Source organism: Hippichthys cyanospilos, chromosome 3 (genome assembly GCF_059441005.1).
Source record: "Hippichthys cyanospilos isolate Australia breed blue-spotted pipefish chromosome 3, RoL_Hcya_1.0, whole genome shotgun sequence".
NCBI classification, from domain to species: domain Eukaryota; kingdom Metazoa; phylum Chordata; class Actinopteri; order Syngnathiformes; family Syngnathidae; genus Hippichthys; species Hippichthys cyanospilos.
The window spans coordinates 16,250,254-16,262,476 of record NC_142371.1 but is presented as its reverse complement, the minus strand read 5'-3'; the positions used below and the strand labels follow the sequence as shown (position 1 = coordinate 16,262,476).

Sequence of the window (12,223 nt, the reverse complement as noted above, 5' to 3'; positions counted from 1 at the left end):
CATCACTGCACAAATGCCAAAGCTGGCCTTGAATAAGCGAAGCCTGAAGAACAAACGTATTTTGACAAAAGTCAAACTTTGTTTGAAAATGGGAGTGATTCTTTTTCATACCACTAGAGGGAGCCCTCCCGTTTCCAGGGTTGACGCGCCGCTGTACACCTGCAAGCCAAAGACGCCCTTCAAGTACAAGGAGAATTTATTCAAACGGTGCAAAAGAACCCCCCAACCCCCCACAAAAAGAAAAAAAAAAGAAATGCCAATCAAAACAACCTCATCAAAATCATTCCAATCAAATGTGACGCTCTTTCTGTCCACATTACACACCGGGCGGCTGTCGGGCTCTCGTGCAAGCTCCCAAAACCATAAAGTTCAAGAGGAAAACCAACTCGACAATTTTGAAAGGAATGCAGGCGTTCGGTTCGACAAAGTCCCACGCGCTTTGCCCATTCTGCAGTAGAAACATAAAACAACTCTCCGCCGTTTTGCTTTTGAGGCGCTGTTAGAAAACTAAACAGCAAAACGGAAAGACCAAGGTCTGGGGGAAAAAAACAAAAAAAACATCTTAAGGACACCTGTTAAGGAAGATGTGTCCAACTGGGTTTAGTGCGCTCGGATCGGACCAGACACATTGGCCACTTTTTACAATCACGTACAAAAATAACGAGACGAGCTCTGCTTCGGTACATCGCGTTAGCCCCCAAGAAAAAAAAAAAAAAAAAAACAGCCGTCACTTTTCCCATCACGTGACATCTATTTTCAAAAACAGGATTTGCATTTTTGCACAGTTGTATTCAATTCCATACAATTTCTCGGGAATGTTTTTGGAAGAAATAAATGCGATGCGTTTTCACAAAAGCAGAATGAAAACCGAGCTATCGGGCTCGTCTAACCGTACACGAAGTTCCGATTGAAACGACATATACTAAATACTCGGCCGCATTGCCGAGTTTCCACACATTCGTCGTCCGATGTGAGCGCGGTCCGCTAATGGCTTCTTTTCATCCGCTTCGCTGCGCTTCGAACTCGGAGCGGTTGTCCGCGAGGCGAATGGGCCGGGACCTCGGGGAGGTGCTTTTTGTCCAAATCCCAAAACGGACACCCGCGAAAAACTCATAAAGCCGCCGGCCGATCCGTCCGAATCATCTCTCCGGCATAGGCCTGCTTTTGTGAAAACGCACGGCCAATATTTTCAGTAGGCGTCCGTCTCTTTGCAAACGGCGCCCCGCCCCCGCCCCCGCCCCCGCCAGGCCTGGCAGTGACCAGCATACCAGCCTCAGCTTTTTGTGCTTGAGAAAGAAAGAAAGAAAGAAAGAAAGAGAGAAAGAAAGAGAGAAAGAAAGAAAGAAAGAAAGAAAGAAAGAAAGGAGGCAGTCCACTTGTCCTCTCGACCTTTTGGCATACTGAGCCTTCTGAGCACGTATTTGACACGCGACTTAAAGGTCCAAGATGCTCTTTGTCGTCACCGTGAAGACCTTTGGGCGCACTCGTGAAAGAACGGAAGCGGGTCGCACCCTAACAAGAGCGGAGCTACACGTTTCAGACCTTCTCGTTTCGCTCGGACGACCGCCGCCGGCGGGAGGGCCCCGGTCTCCGAGGGGGCTCGCCGGCGAAAAATGCGATGGGAAAACGAAGCCTCGCGGCGCACGCGCGCGATTCGCTTTCCTCCTCTTTAACGGTTTCTCTAACGGTTTAAAAACGAAGCCTGGCGCGATCCATTCATTTCCATCGCGTCTTTAAAGCGACGGTGCCACGTAGAGGAGCAAAATAGGTATCAAGATGCTTCGCGGGGCTTCATCTTCCCATCACCACAAGTTGTTTGGGAAAACGGCCGAGGCGCTTCCGGAGCTTTCTCCATAAAGCCGGCGAGGGTCGGGGTCAGGGGGGCGGCGGGCTCGGGGCGGGGCCGAGCGCTACGCCTTCGGACGTTGGGCCGTTACGGAAAACTTGGGGGAGCGACTCCCGTGGGCGGCCGCACCGGGGAGAGCGACTACGGACCTCCGTCGAGCCTTGGGACTTCGGGGACGCGGGCGGAGGACTTTGAAGACCGGAGACGGTCCACACCGAGGCCGGGAGGGGAGCGTTCAACCCGTGGGTAAGCGCCGAGGGGTTAACCCTAACCCTAACCTAACCCCGCCACCCCCCTTGGGCGAGCGGCTACGATTCGACTGTGTTCTTCGCGAACCCGAATGGTTCCAAAAAAAGCTGACATTTTCATGGGGCGCGATATCTTCGCTGAGGCTCATCATGGCGCGACCTACGACCGAGTCTACTTGTCAGCTAGCGCATTTCCACCGAGCCTTCTTAGCGAAAGGTAGTAGCACGCTCTTTGTCTTCGCCGGCGACGATCCAGTGCACCGATTGCATATTTAAAAGGGCCGGCTTACGGAGAGGGCCCGCCGTCGCTCGCTTTGGTTTACATTCTCTCCGCCGGGAGGCGACGGGGCTCGGGGCCGGTCGGGTGGGATGACCCGGCCCCGAGCAAAGGCGGGCTTCCGTACCGTCTCGCGCCCGCGTAGGAGCCGCGGCAAAAAAAGGGAAGCAAGCGAAAGGGGCCACCCCGGGTCAGAACCTCTGGACGGGGGGCTCCGCGCCCTTGTTACGGCGGTAGCAGGAGGAGCAGTAGTGGCCCGTCTCGGGGAGCCCGTAGTAGACGCAGTCGGGCGTCCGACAGTGGCCGGACGTCAGGCCGGGTAGCGCGCCCGCGCTGCCCAGGGAGTAGTGGCGCGTCGGCGGGAGCGCGCCGTCGGGGGGGCACAAATAGTCCGGCGTGACGAGTCGGGGCGGGTGCGCCGCGTGAGGGTCGGCGGCGGATGCGCCCCCTTGAGGCGCGGCGCAGGGCCTGCGCAGGGTGATGTATGACGGGTAGGAGGCGGCCGGCGCGCCGCCCGCCAACTGGCGGCGAGCGTCGGCGCAGTGCGCGTTGAGGAAAGGTGCGGGCGCGGGCCCGAGCCCGGGCCCCGTCAGGGAGGGCCGCGGGATGGGCACCACGCCGGAGTACATGGACGGGCTCAGGAGCGAGGTCCGCTGGTAGTCCGAAGACAGCGGGGGGCGGTCGGCCGGCTCGGCGGGCCCGTTTTTGGGGGGCGAGGCGGCGGCGGCGGCGGCGGCCTTGCGCTCGGCCTCGCGCCGCTGCTCCTGCTCGGCCCGGGAGCGTTCCTCCACCTCGGTGAGGTAGCGCTGGATCCTCTGCTTGCGCAGCGGGTGGCGGTCGTCGGTGGTCAGCACGCCGGCGAAGACGAACCTGCGCTCGCCGTGCATGGCCGCCTTGATGTTGCTCAGGCTGACCTTGACGTCGGCGCCGTACTTGGAGGCCTCGCCCTCGGCGCCGTCGAGCCGCTCGCCGCCCGAGGAGGGCGAGCCCTTGCAAGCGGAGTCCTGGGAGGCGCGGCGCGAAGGAGGCGAGCCGTCCTTGTCGTCCGAGTGCGAGCCCTTCTTTTTGCCGGCGTGCTCCTTCTTGGCGGCCATGAGGCCGCCCACGTTGCGCTTGAGCTTGCTGCCCAGCGTCTTGCCAAAACTGCCCAGCTTGTTGGCCACCGACTCGGCCCGCTTCTTGTCCTTCTCCTTCTTGGCCCCGTCCTTCGGGCCGCCTCCGTCGGACGACGCCGACGAGCCGTTCTTGGCCGGGGCCCCGCCGCCGCCGCCGCCGGGGGCCGCGGGTTCGCCGTTGGAGCCGCTGCTGACGGACTCCTTGTCCGACTCGCACGAGTCGGGGGGCGTGCGGGCGTCGTCCCCGGCCGACGCCGTGGGCGACTCGGGCTGGGCCAGGGGCGCTTGCTGAAAGGACAGACCCGGGTACGCTTCATTAGCGCGGGGTCGCCGACCCGGCTCCCTCCCCTCCGGCACTTTTTCGCCGCCGCCCTCCTCCGCCGCGCCCCCTTCAAGTGACGAGCCCCTCGGGAAGCTCTGCGGGAGCGCCGTGACCATCGCCGTCATTTGACTCGGGCGCAGCGGAGGAGGGTTGCGCGACGCCGACAAAACGCCCTGGGGGATTGGAGTCGGTGACCCGATATACGGCACGTACTAATTTGCGCTTTATTGTGAGCGTCAAGACAACTATCTGTCGAATGAAGCTTTTTGCCTCAGGTTCGACTAACTTTGCCGCGGCCAAAAGCGACAGCGACCCGCGAGTCGATGACGTCAGAGGGCGTTCGAGAACGGGCGTCGAGCGAAGGTTCAATCGGGTCCGACCAAAGCGGCCTCTCACGAGAGCACTTTACGGCACCAAGCAAATCCCGCCAACGGGCGAGCCTTCCGAGAGCGCTACGAAACCGGGACAACAAAAGGCCCGACGGCAAAACGTGGCCATCGCCGGTGACGTTATTGACGGCCCTGCAAATGACGCCCGATCCGGCGCGGGACGGCAACGTCGACCGACCCCAATAAAGCCGACGGCCCGGACGGCCCCGAAGTCGGCTTTTGGTCTCGTTTTCCCCGCCGACTGGCAAAAACCAGCCACTGTCTTCTGTTTTCTAAGATGGTTTCAAAAGACGATTGTTCTGCCCGAGGCGCGCCGATAAGGAGGGCCCAAACGGGTCGGGCGACATTCCCGATTATTGGCCGTTGCTATCGCGTCGCGCTTCTCCGCCTTATCGGTGGGTTTCGGGGCTCGTTTGGCGCCGGCGCGGCCACGCGGGGGTTGCGGTTGGCGGGCGCTCACCTCGCAGGGCAGCCGCAGCCACTCCACCGTCATGTAGCCGTGCAGCATCTGGAGCTTGGCCTCCAACGACAGGGTCACGCTGACGAGAAGAAAAGGCCTCGTTACGTTCCGACTTCGCTCGCTCGCGTTCAAGTCGAGTGAAAATCAACGCTTTGAAAATGGCGAGCGCTGCCGGCGACTTCGAGCGAAGGCTTTATTTATTTATTTATTTTAATCAGAGGGAAAAAAAACAAAGTTCTCCTCTCCACCTTCAGAAGCCGGTAAAAACGGACGCCGCCGCATCTATCCACTCTTTGGCTTTTCGGCACCGCGGCAAGGAGTCGCGAGTCGGATTAACTACGCGCGACGAGCGACGTTCGACGAGCGTCGCAAATCCGGAGACGGGGCTCAATCGCCACAGGGTGCGAGGACACCCGGGAAGCCTCCGGCCTGGCTTCGACGCTGTCATTTTTGCAATCGACGCTCGGTGGCGGCGTTTTGAAAAAGAGCGGCGAAATGGTATGAGGACATTAGGAATAAAGCGGGATTTTTCCCATCGGCGAACGACACGAGACACGGACGACATCTTTGATGCGATACCACCCCCCCGCGGGGATGAGCGAACGCGAGCCGAGGCGGCGGAGGACGACGACGCTGACGGCGAGGCACCTGCCGAGCTTGGCGTTGTCGCGGTCGTCCTTGCCCCACTCCCACTCGCTGCCGGGATCCACGGCGAAGTGCAGAGGGAGCATTTTGTGCTCCGAGTCCGTGAGCGGGATCACCACTGCGAATCGGCAAATCGGCAACACAAACACTTTCTTCCTTGGCTCTTTTCAGGGATCTCGACTTTTTTTTTTGTTTAACTTGTACTCTTTATTTGTGCCCTTTTGTCAAAAAAAAAAAAAAGAGGGCGCACCTTGCTCGGCCGCGCCGTCCTTCTGCTCCATGGGCACCAGCGCCGAGAAGTGAGCCTGGTCGTAGGCCAGCACCAGCGGGGAGCGGTGGCACGCGCCGGGCGCCACCTCCAGGGGCAGGAAGACGCCGCCGAACGGGATGGGGGCGAAGGCTGCGGCGAGACAAAGCGCGAGGGAGGGCTTCACTTCACCGCGCCGACTCGCACCCCATCCGATCATCTTACGGCTCGGAGCGCGGCGGCGCGCGATCCGGACGGGGACGCGACGGCGCGCTTCTGCTTTTTCGCGCTTCCGCTTTCTGCGCGCTTCCGCTTTCTGCGCGCCATTTTCCACAACACGTTTCCGTGGCAGGGCTACTAGTCCTCTTGCGCATGAAACGAAGCCTTTCAGTTACACTCGGGGACTGGAAAGGCACCCCCTGAGGGATTGCCGCCACGGCGCTTTAGATGGCCTTTGCCAATTTTTCCCAGCATCTCACCTTCTCCCCCCGAGTCCCTGAGCACGGTGTCGGCCACCACCACGATGGGCCGCTTGAGGACGTGGGCCAGGACGAAGACGTGGAACTCCTCCAGGCTCTCGTAGACGGGCTCGTCCGAGGACTCCGCCCTGGAGGTCGGGGGGGCGGGGCGTCAGCCGGGCCCGGGACGGAAGGACGGACGGACGGGCGTCCCGGGGCTCACCTGTTGTTGGCGTGGTTGCCGTAGTTGACGCGGGGCTCGCTGGAGGCCAGTTTGAGGAGCTCCGCCCACTCCTTTTGCCACTCCTCCTCGCTGTAGACCAGGCCCGACTGCAAAGGAGGCGCGCACCATGACGGCACGGCTCGCCGTCGAAGCTCCCTGCGCCGTCGGCTCGGTTTTTTCATTTTTGTTTGCCACCGGATCTGCTTTTCCAGATCAAGTGGCCAGCTATTTCAGGCATGTTGTTTTTTTTACGCGCAGTACGTAGAAAGTTACGCGAATCGAGCGATCCGTAAACGCGACCGACGTTTGCCCGCCGTAGTCACCCTTATTGCCGATGACCGCCTGTCCTTTTTGCTGACTTTTGGCCCGGCGTTTTCTCGCCTTTGGCGGGCCGCGTACGTACGGACCTCTTTGTTCTGCTGGGTCAGCTGCCACCTCCAGCGGCGCCTGAGGGCCTCCCGCTCTCGGCCGTCGACCATCTGCTGGTGCAGGGCCTTGCGCAGCGACAGGTCGCGGTCGTGACAGCCCCACATGCCTGCGCCCGGCCCCGGCAAAAATGGGGAGAAAAAAAAAGCCTCCTTCATACGATTGCTTACGGCCGACAGTTAGTTAGTGTCCTTGAAACAGTCGTCGAGTCGGCGGGAAATCCTAAACCCTCTGGGATCAGACATCCCCCATTGAAAGGACTGCAAATGATATTAGATAAAAAGTGCTCAAAATGTTTGTTTTCACCCTCAAGCAGGGGTGTCAAACTTTTGTGGTACTTGTAGTTTCTGTCAGAGGGTCGGAATAAGTTTCAAGTGTGTGTGTCACACACTTAGCTAGTTGTGAAATCAGAGGCCGATAAAAACTGTTCCAAAATCAGATTGGGAACAAAAAAAAAATGTTTTGTTTTTTTTGACAATTTGGAAGTTCGCTATTTGAGCCGGAAGCTTGAAGTCCAATCAGAATTTGGCGTGGCGGCTCTGGCCTCCACTTTGACACCTGCGCCCTAAAGGAACCGCACCGGAATATTGTACTTTGTAAAAGCCGTATCTCAAGGCTTCGCAAGCACGCAGCGTAGGGAAAGGCGGGGCGCCACTGACCGAGCGAGGCGGCGTGCAAAAGGCAGTTCCCGTCTCCGGTGGTCGTCAGGGGCAGCAGACTCTGACAGTTGGGGACCACTTTGGTCCACCAGTTCAGGCGCCCTGCGCACAAAGGCCGCAGCTTGACGGGCAACGTTAAGAGCGCGAGGCGCCACGTTTCCCAGCGGACCGGATCGCGCCGGGGCTTCGCCGGTCCAAGTCACCGTTGCGCCACAAAGACTAAAAATCAGCCAATTTGAAAGCAAAAAACCGGAGCCAATTTGAGACCGCTCTGGAGACGGTTCGGAAGAAAACAACCGCCCAACCACGTGTGTCAGTTCCATCCACGACGTTAATCCTTGTACGCCAGATGAAAAAAAACGGCTTACCGGCGTGCTCCAGGGCCACCATCATGGACTTCTCGATCAGGTCCCTCTCGCTGACCTGGAAGTCGTCCTGGTACATGCTGAGGTCGGGCAGCTGGAAGGTGGACTCGGGCGTGTTCAGCAGTTGCTCGTCGCCGCCCCCCGCCGGCTCGGGCGAGGCGTCGCGGGCCGGGGCCCCCCTGCCCTGCCGAAACGGTTCAGCTGCGGGAACAATTTGTGCGTGTTGAAGGTGGGCCGGGCCGGGCCGAGCGGCGCGGGGCCGAGCGCTCGGCTCTGCCCGAAGGACCAATTGAGACGGACGCGGGACAACCGACGGGAGCTTCAAAATTTGCGCACGCTAACTGCTCCATCTGTCGTGGCTCGCACGACAGCTTCCGCCTTTGTCTTTTTTTTTCCCGTCACCGTTAAGAGTGGGAGTGGCAACACAACCCCAAGCTGCTTGAAAGTCTGCAAAAGCCAGAGGCCTGGTCTCCTTCCAATAATCAGCCGCTACTTTTTTCTCATCCTTTGAACCCCGCGGTCTAGAGACAGGTGAGGCTTATTTGCAGTTTTATTTTTGGACTGCTCACCGGAGGGGCTACGTCCCGGTAAACAAAAGAAGACGCCATCAAAGTAGGGATTTTGGCTTTGAACTATTTTATTTGCAAGCAGGGGGCGCGCACGGCCCGCTCCGCTGGTCAGCGCTACGAAAGCACGGTAGCGTTGTGTGGGTGCAGTATTCGAACAATGCCAGTGTGTCCGTTTGATGTTGAAAACATGCCGGTGCTGCTCCAACTTGTAGATAGGCTCACTCACTCACTCACTCACTCACTCACTCACTCACTCTGTGTCGAAGGCATGATGTGGCTCTGAGCAGGTAGTTTGAAAAAACAAACCTTCACGTAGCATCTTTCTGCATCAATATCTGCGGCTAATGCTCCCGTGCATAAGAATCGACTTTGGCTCTGATTTTTCCTGGGTGCGGCTCAAATCCAAAAATGTCTTCTCTTATAGTCTACCTACGTAGCTCCCGTACTGTCTGTCGCCCGCGGGGTTCAGCGGCCACTTTTGGGGACGTCCTCACCTTGGCTGACATCGTCCTGTCTCCGCGTCACGGGCCGTCCGAGCCGGGCCATCTCTTTTTCCGGGGGCGGGTGCGTTCTCTCCTGGGAGGAGGAGGACATCGGGTTGGGGTCGTCGGGTCAAAGTTGAAGAGTCGAGCTCGCTGCGCCCCCTAAGCTGCAAATCGCGTTACGGCAACAGAGGCGCCGCTTCTTGAAATGGGGCGGCGCGTACCACCCGTACGGGCGCGCGCGGCCCGGCTTCCAAACGTCACAACGACCGCCGGTAGCGAGCTGAGCCTTCGGCGCGTGTCATGTCAGTTCAATGTCAAAGAAACAAATATGAACGTATGGACGTATGGAGGGTTGATGCCAGTGAACCTTTCGAGAAGGCCGAGAGAAGTTCTATATTGATATTTGACGACGTTAGGAGCCTTTGAAAGTCGGCCGGTGAAAAATCCCCGGACACCCGGGGGTTCATTTCACCTTCTTGAAAGTCAAGCGGTGCGCTGCGTTTGAATTGACCCTTCAGAAACGGAACCGACATCCATCGGGTCCGGCAAAGGTCCCGTCGGAAAACGGATTCGTTGCGGACGCCGCTCATACGCGGTGCCGTTTTTCCTTCTCTGTTAAAAATAGTGGGGAAAAAGTGAAAAAGTCAAAGGGTGACCCGCTAGCAAGCTGGCGGACGTGCTCGGTTTTTCCAGACGCGGGACGATCGGGCCTCTGTCCGATCGTCACGTTGAATGGAAAAAAAACAAGAGAAAAGCTCTTGGTGGGGCCGGGACAATTTGTGCAGGTGAAGTGAACATCTAATTGCCGCGTGAGCGCATAGCCGCAATTCCGTGGCCGCCTCCGACCGGCCGCGCAAGTCGCAGGCTCATTAAGGAAGCAAAACAAGCTCTTCTTTGGCATGGGCCCGCCACAGCAAAAGGTAACAAAAGTCCAGCGGAAACAATCGGGAGGAGATGAGCAGACATGTCTCTCTCTCCCCGCTGAATGAACCCAAATGTCGGGAACAAAGACAAAACAGCGCCGCAATCGTCCGTCCGTGCGTGCGTGCGTGCGTTCGGCAGAAACAATCAAACGCTCGTTTTCTTCCTCCCCGCAATCGTTCGATCAGCCCAATCAATTCGTTTTCCTTTACCGGCGCAATCGCGCCGTTTTGAACTCATGAAAAGTTCCCGTAGGCTCTCGGTTGCGGCTTTGGCGCTTGACTGCAAGTGGCTTCCGGTCGGGGATCATTTGGGCGCAGTTCTCCCAAAAGCTTCCGTTCTACACGCCTTATGTATGAAAAACGTTTTTAAAACAGGCCCTTCGTTGAAGGCGCGGCTTATAGTGCGGAAAATACGGTACCTAAAAAAAAAAAAAGTTCAAATACCGTCATGGCTTTCCAAGCCGTTTGGCCGATGATTGCTCGCCACTTTCGAAGGGCCATCAAATTCATCGACGAGTCTGCCTTTGCATGGCTCGGGCCCTACTTTTCAATTCCAGCCCCCGCCCGTTGGTACTTTGCACTCCCGACCATATAAAAAAAAACAGTCAAGCTCGGCCACCCTCTACATTAGAAGTGTAACTGATGATTATGTTAAGAATCCGGATGAAAACACGTTTGCTTTATTAACTTGACAGTGCAGAAAAGCGAAAGAAATTGATGAAAACGAACGTACAGGTCGCAAGCAGTAATCGACCAGTCGCGGATTTGTCGACGAACGTCCCAACGCAGCGGAAGGCGGATCGCGCCGGTGGAGTGGAGCGAAGCCTCGGCGCGCGGGGCGAGGCCGGCGAGGCGTATGCCGGCTGGTGCCGCACGCCCAGCCGCGAAGCTATGCGGGCGCCACGCCTCGTTGTCAGCTCAAACAACCGGTTTGACGCGTGCTAATTACGGGACGCGCTGCGGAAAGTCCACCACCTGATGACTAACGGAAGCGTCCCATGAGTCAGTTTGTCCATTCGGAGCAATTTTGGCAAATTGGACCTGACCTCTTACCACTCGCAGGCCTTCGCGCGGGGGGGACCAAACTTGCTCCTCTGAGGGCCGCCCGCGGAAAATTCAAAGGATGCGCCCAGAGCGCCTGCCCGGGTGCAGCGTTTCGGCGCATCTTTCTAGGCTGACAGAATATGGAGCTGTATGACTGCGCAGACATTAGCGGTACCCTATGGAACATTGGATCCCATCCTTTACCTAAAAAGGAAAACTCTTATTCTGCGCTTTGCATTGCACTTGGGGAATGAGGGTACTACTTCTCGGGGTAGTCAAACCAGATTAATAAGGGACCTTAAAATATCTGCACCTACATCGGACATCAGCCGCATCCCATCTCTGTATTGAGGCGCAAAACAAGGGCAGAGCATTGTCGAACGAATTCAACTCCTCGCGTTTCGCTTTGAAAGATCTCGGGGGAGCTTCGGCGGGAGCACCGACAAGACTCTCTCTTGTTGCTCATTGCCTTGGGGTGATCCTCGGACCGTTCCGGCCCCCTAAATGAAACGTCGTCGCGGTGGCCCACTTGAGGGGTTTTGTTTCCTCTCGATAAACCCGAGTACGTAACCGCTTCTTGACCGTTGACGGTCCTAGGACTTCGGGTCCAATTCTGCTCCGCCGGCACCCCAGCGGGTCCTCGAAAGCAACTCGTCGATAATTGAAGGGCGCGACGGGGGGCCTTGACAAGCCGCGGAGGCGCGCTTGTTTCATCGCCTGGAGGCAAAAGGCGGAAGCCGCCGACAAGTGAGTTCGTTCCGGAATACGTCCCCCCCGCCCGCGTGGCGAGCCAACGTCCCGTCCCGTCCCGTCCCGTCCATCCCATCCCAGTCTCGGCAGTCCACTCGGGTTCGGGTCGCGGGCACTTTGAAAGCGGAGCGCGGCTCGTATGCTCCAACGCGGCGTTCGGGAAGGAACGTCGCTCGCACGCAGAAAAAGTAGAGGCGTTCCGCCGCTGCGCCACGCCAGTTACACTTGATAACAGTCGATACTTTTCCCCGCGGTCGCTTTGGCGGCTCCTAGAAACAGCCGAGGCTAATCGGCAGCTAGCGTTAGCTGTTAGCCGCAGGAGCCATCGCTCCGCCGAATCGCTCCTTACCTTGAGCAGCCCCGCAGATGTTTTCATCCTTCCCGTCCTCCTACCTCGCCGCACTCGGTGAAACTGGACAGCGGTTAACTTTGGGCCATCTTCCCGTGGCGCAACGGAGCGTCAAATCCCCGATCCCCGAGCCGGACCATCAGCCACAAAGTAATTTCCACTCCACTCACAACAACAACGTCGAGCGACTCCGAGAGCCCGCCCACAACGGAGGACGGCCAATCGGAGACGACGCCGTCTTCCGGTGACACCGATACGACCCAGTGGCCGAGCGATTAGCCTTTTGACGGACTTCGCGCTCGACCAACGGGGGCGAGCAATGGGCGAACAAGCGCCTGCTCATTGGCGCGCAGCTCAAAAGGGGTCAGCCTATGAGCGCGTTCCTGCGGGGAGAGTGACAGGTGTGTCGCGACGGGTGATGAG

General features: G+C 58.3%; 1 protein-coding gene across 1 annotated transcript; it reads right to left on the bottom strand.

Moving 5' to 3' along the window:
* Positions 1 to 178: 178 nt before the first annotated feature.
* otud7b (OTU deubiquitinase 7B) lies at positions 179 to 11,989 on the bottom strand. The gene is made up of 11 exons (XM_088409468.1): positions 11,801 to 11,989; positions 8,744 to 8,825; positions 7,684 to 7,881; positions 7,316 to 7,417; positions 6,638 to 6,765; positions 6,231 to 6,337; positions 6,029 to 6,156; positions 5,553 to 5,702; positions 5,306 to 5,420; positions 4,658 to 4,736; positions 179 to 3,774 (listed from the first exon to the last, which is right to left on the bottom strand). The coding sequence occupies exons 1-11, from the start codon at positions 11,825 to 11,827 to the stop codon at positions 2,563 to 2,565; spliced, it is 2,328 nt and encodes a 775-aa protein (XP_088265594.1). The 5' UTR covers positions 11,828 to 11,989; the 3' UTR covers positions 179 to 2,562.
* Between the last annotated feature and the right edge of the window lie 234 nt (positions 11,990 to 12,223).

What these genes read in the sequence shown, in the direction of transcription:
- otud7b (XM_088409468.1), bottom strand. Translation starts at nt 11,827, where the DNA reads ATGAAAACATCTGCGGGGCTGCTCAAG. An exon ending in GGTGGCCCTGGAGCACGCCG is followed by an intron (nt 7,418 to 7,683) that starts GTAAGCCGTTTT and finishes CTTTGTGCGCAG; the next exon opens with GGCGCCTGAACTGGTGGACC. An exon ending in TTTGCACGCCGCCTCGCTCG is followed by an intron (nt 6,766 to 7,315) that starts GTCAGTGGCGCC and finishes GGCCGGGCGCAG; the next exon opens with GCATGTGGGGCTGTCACGAC.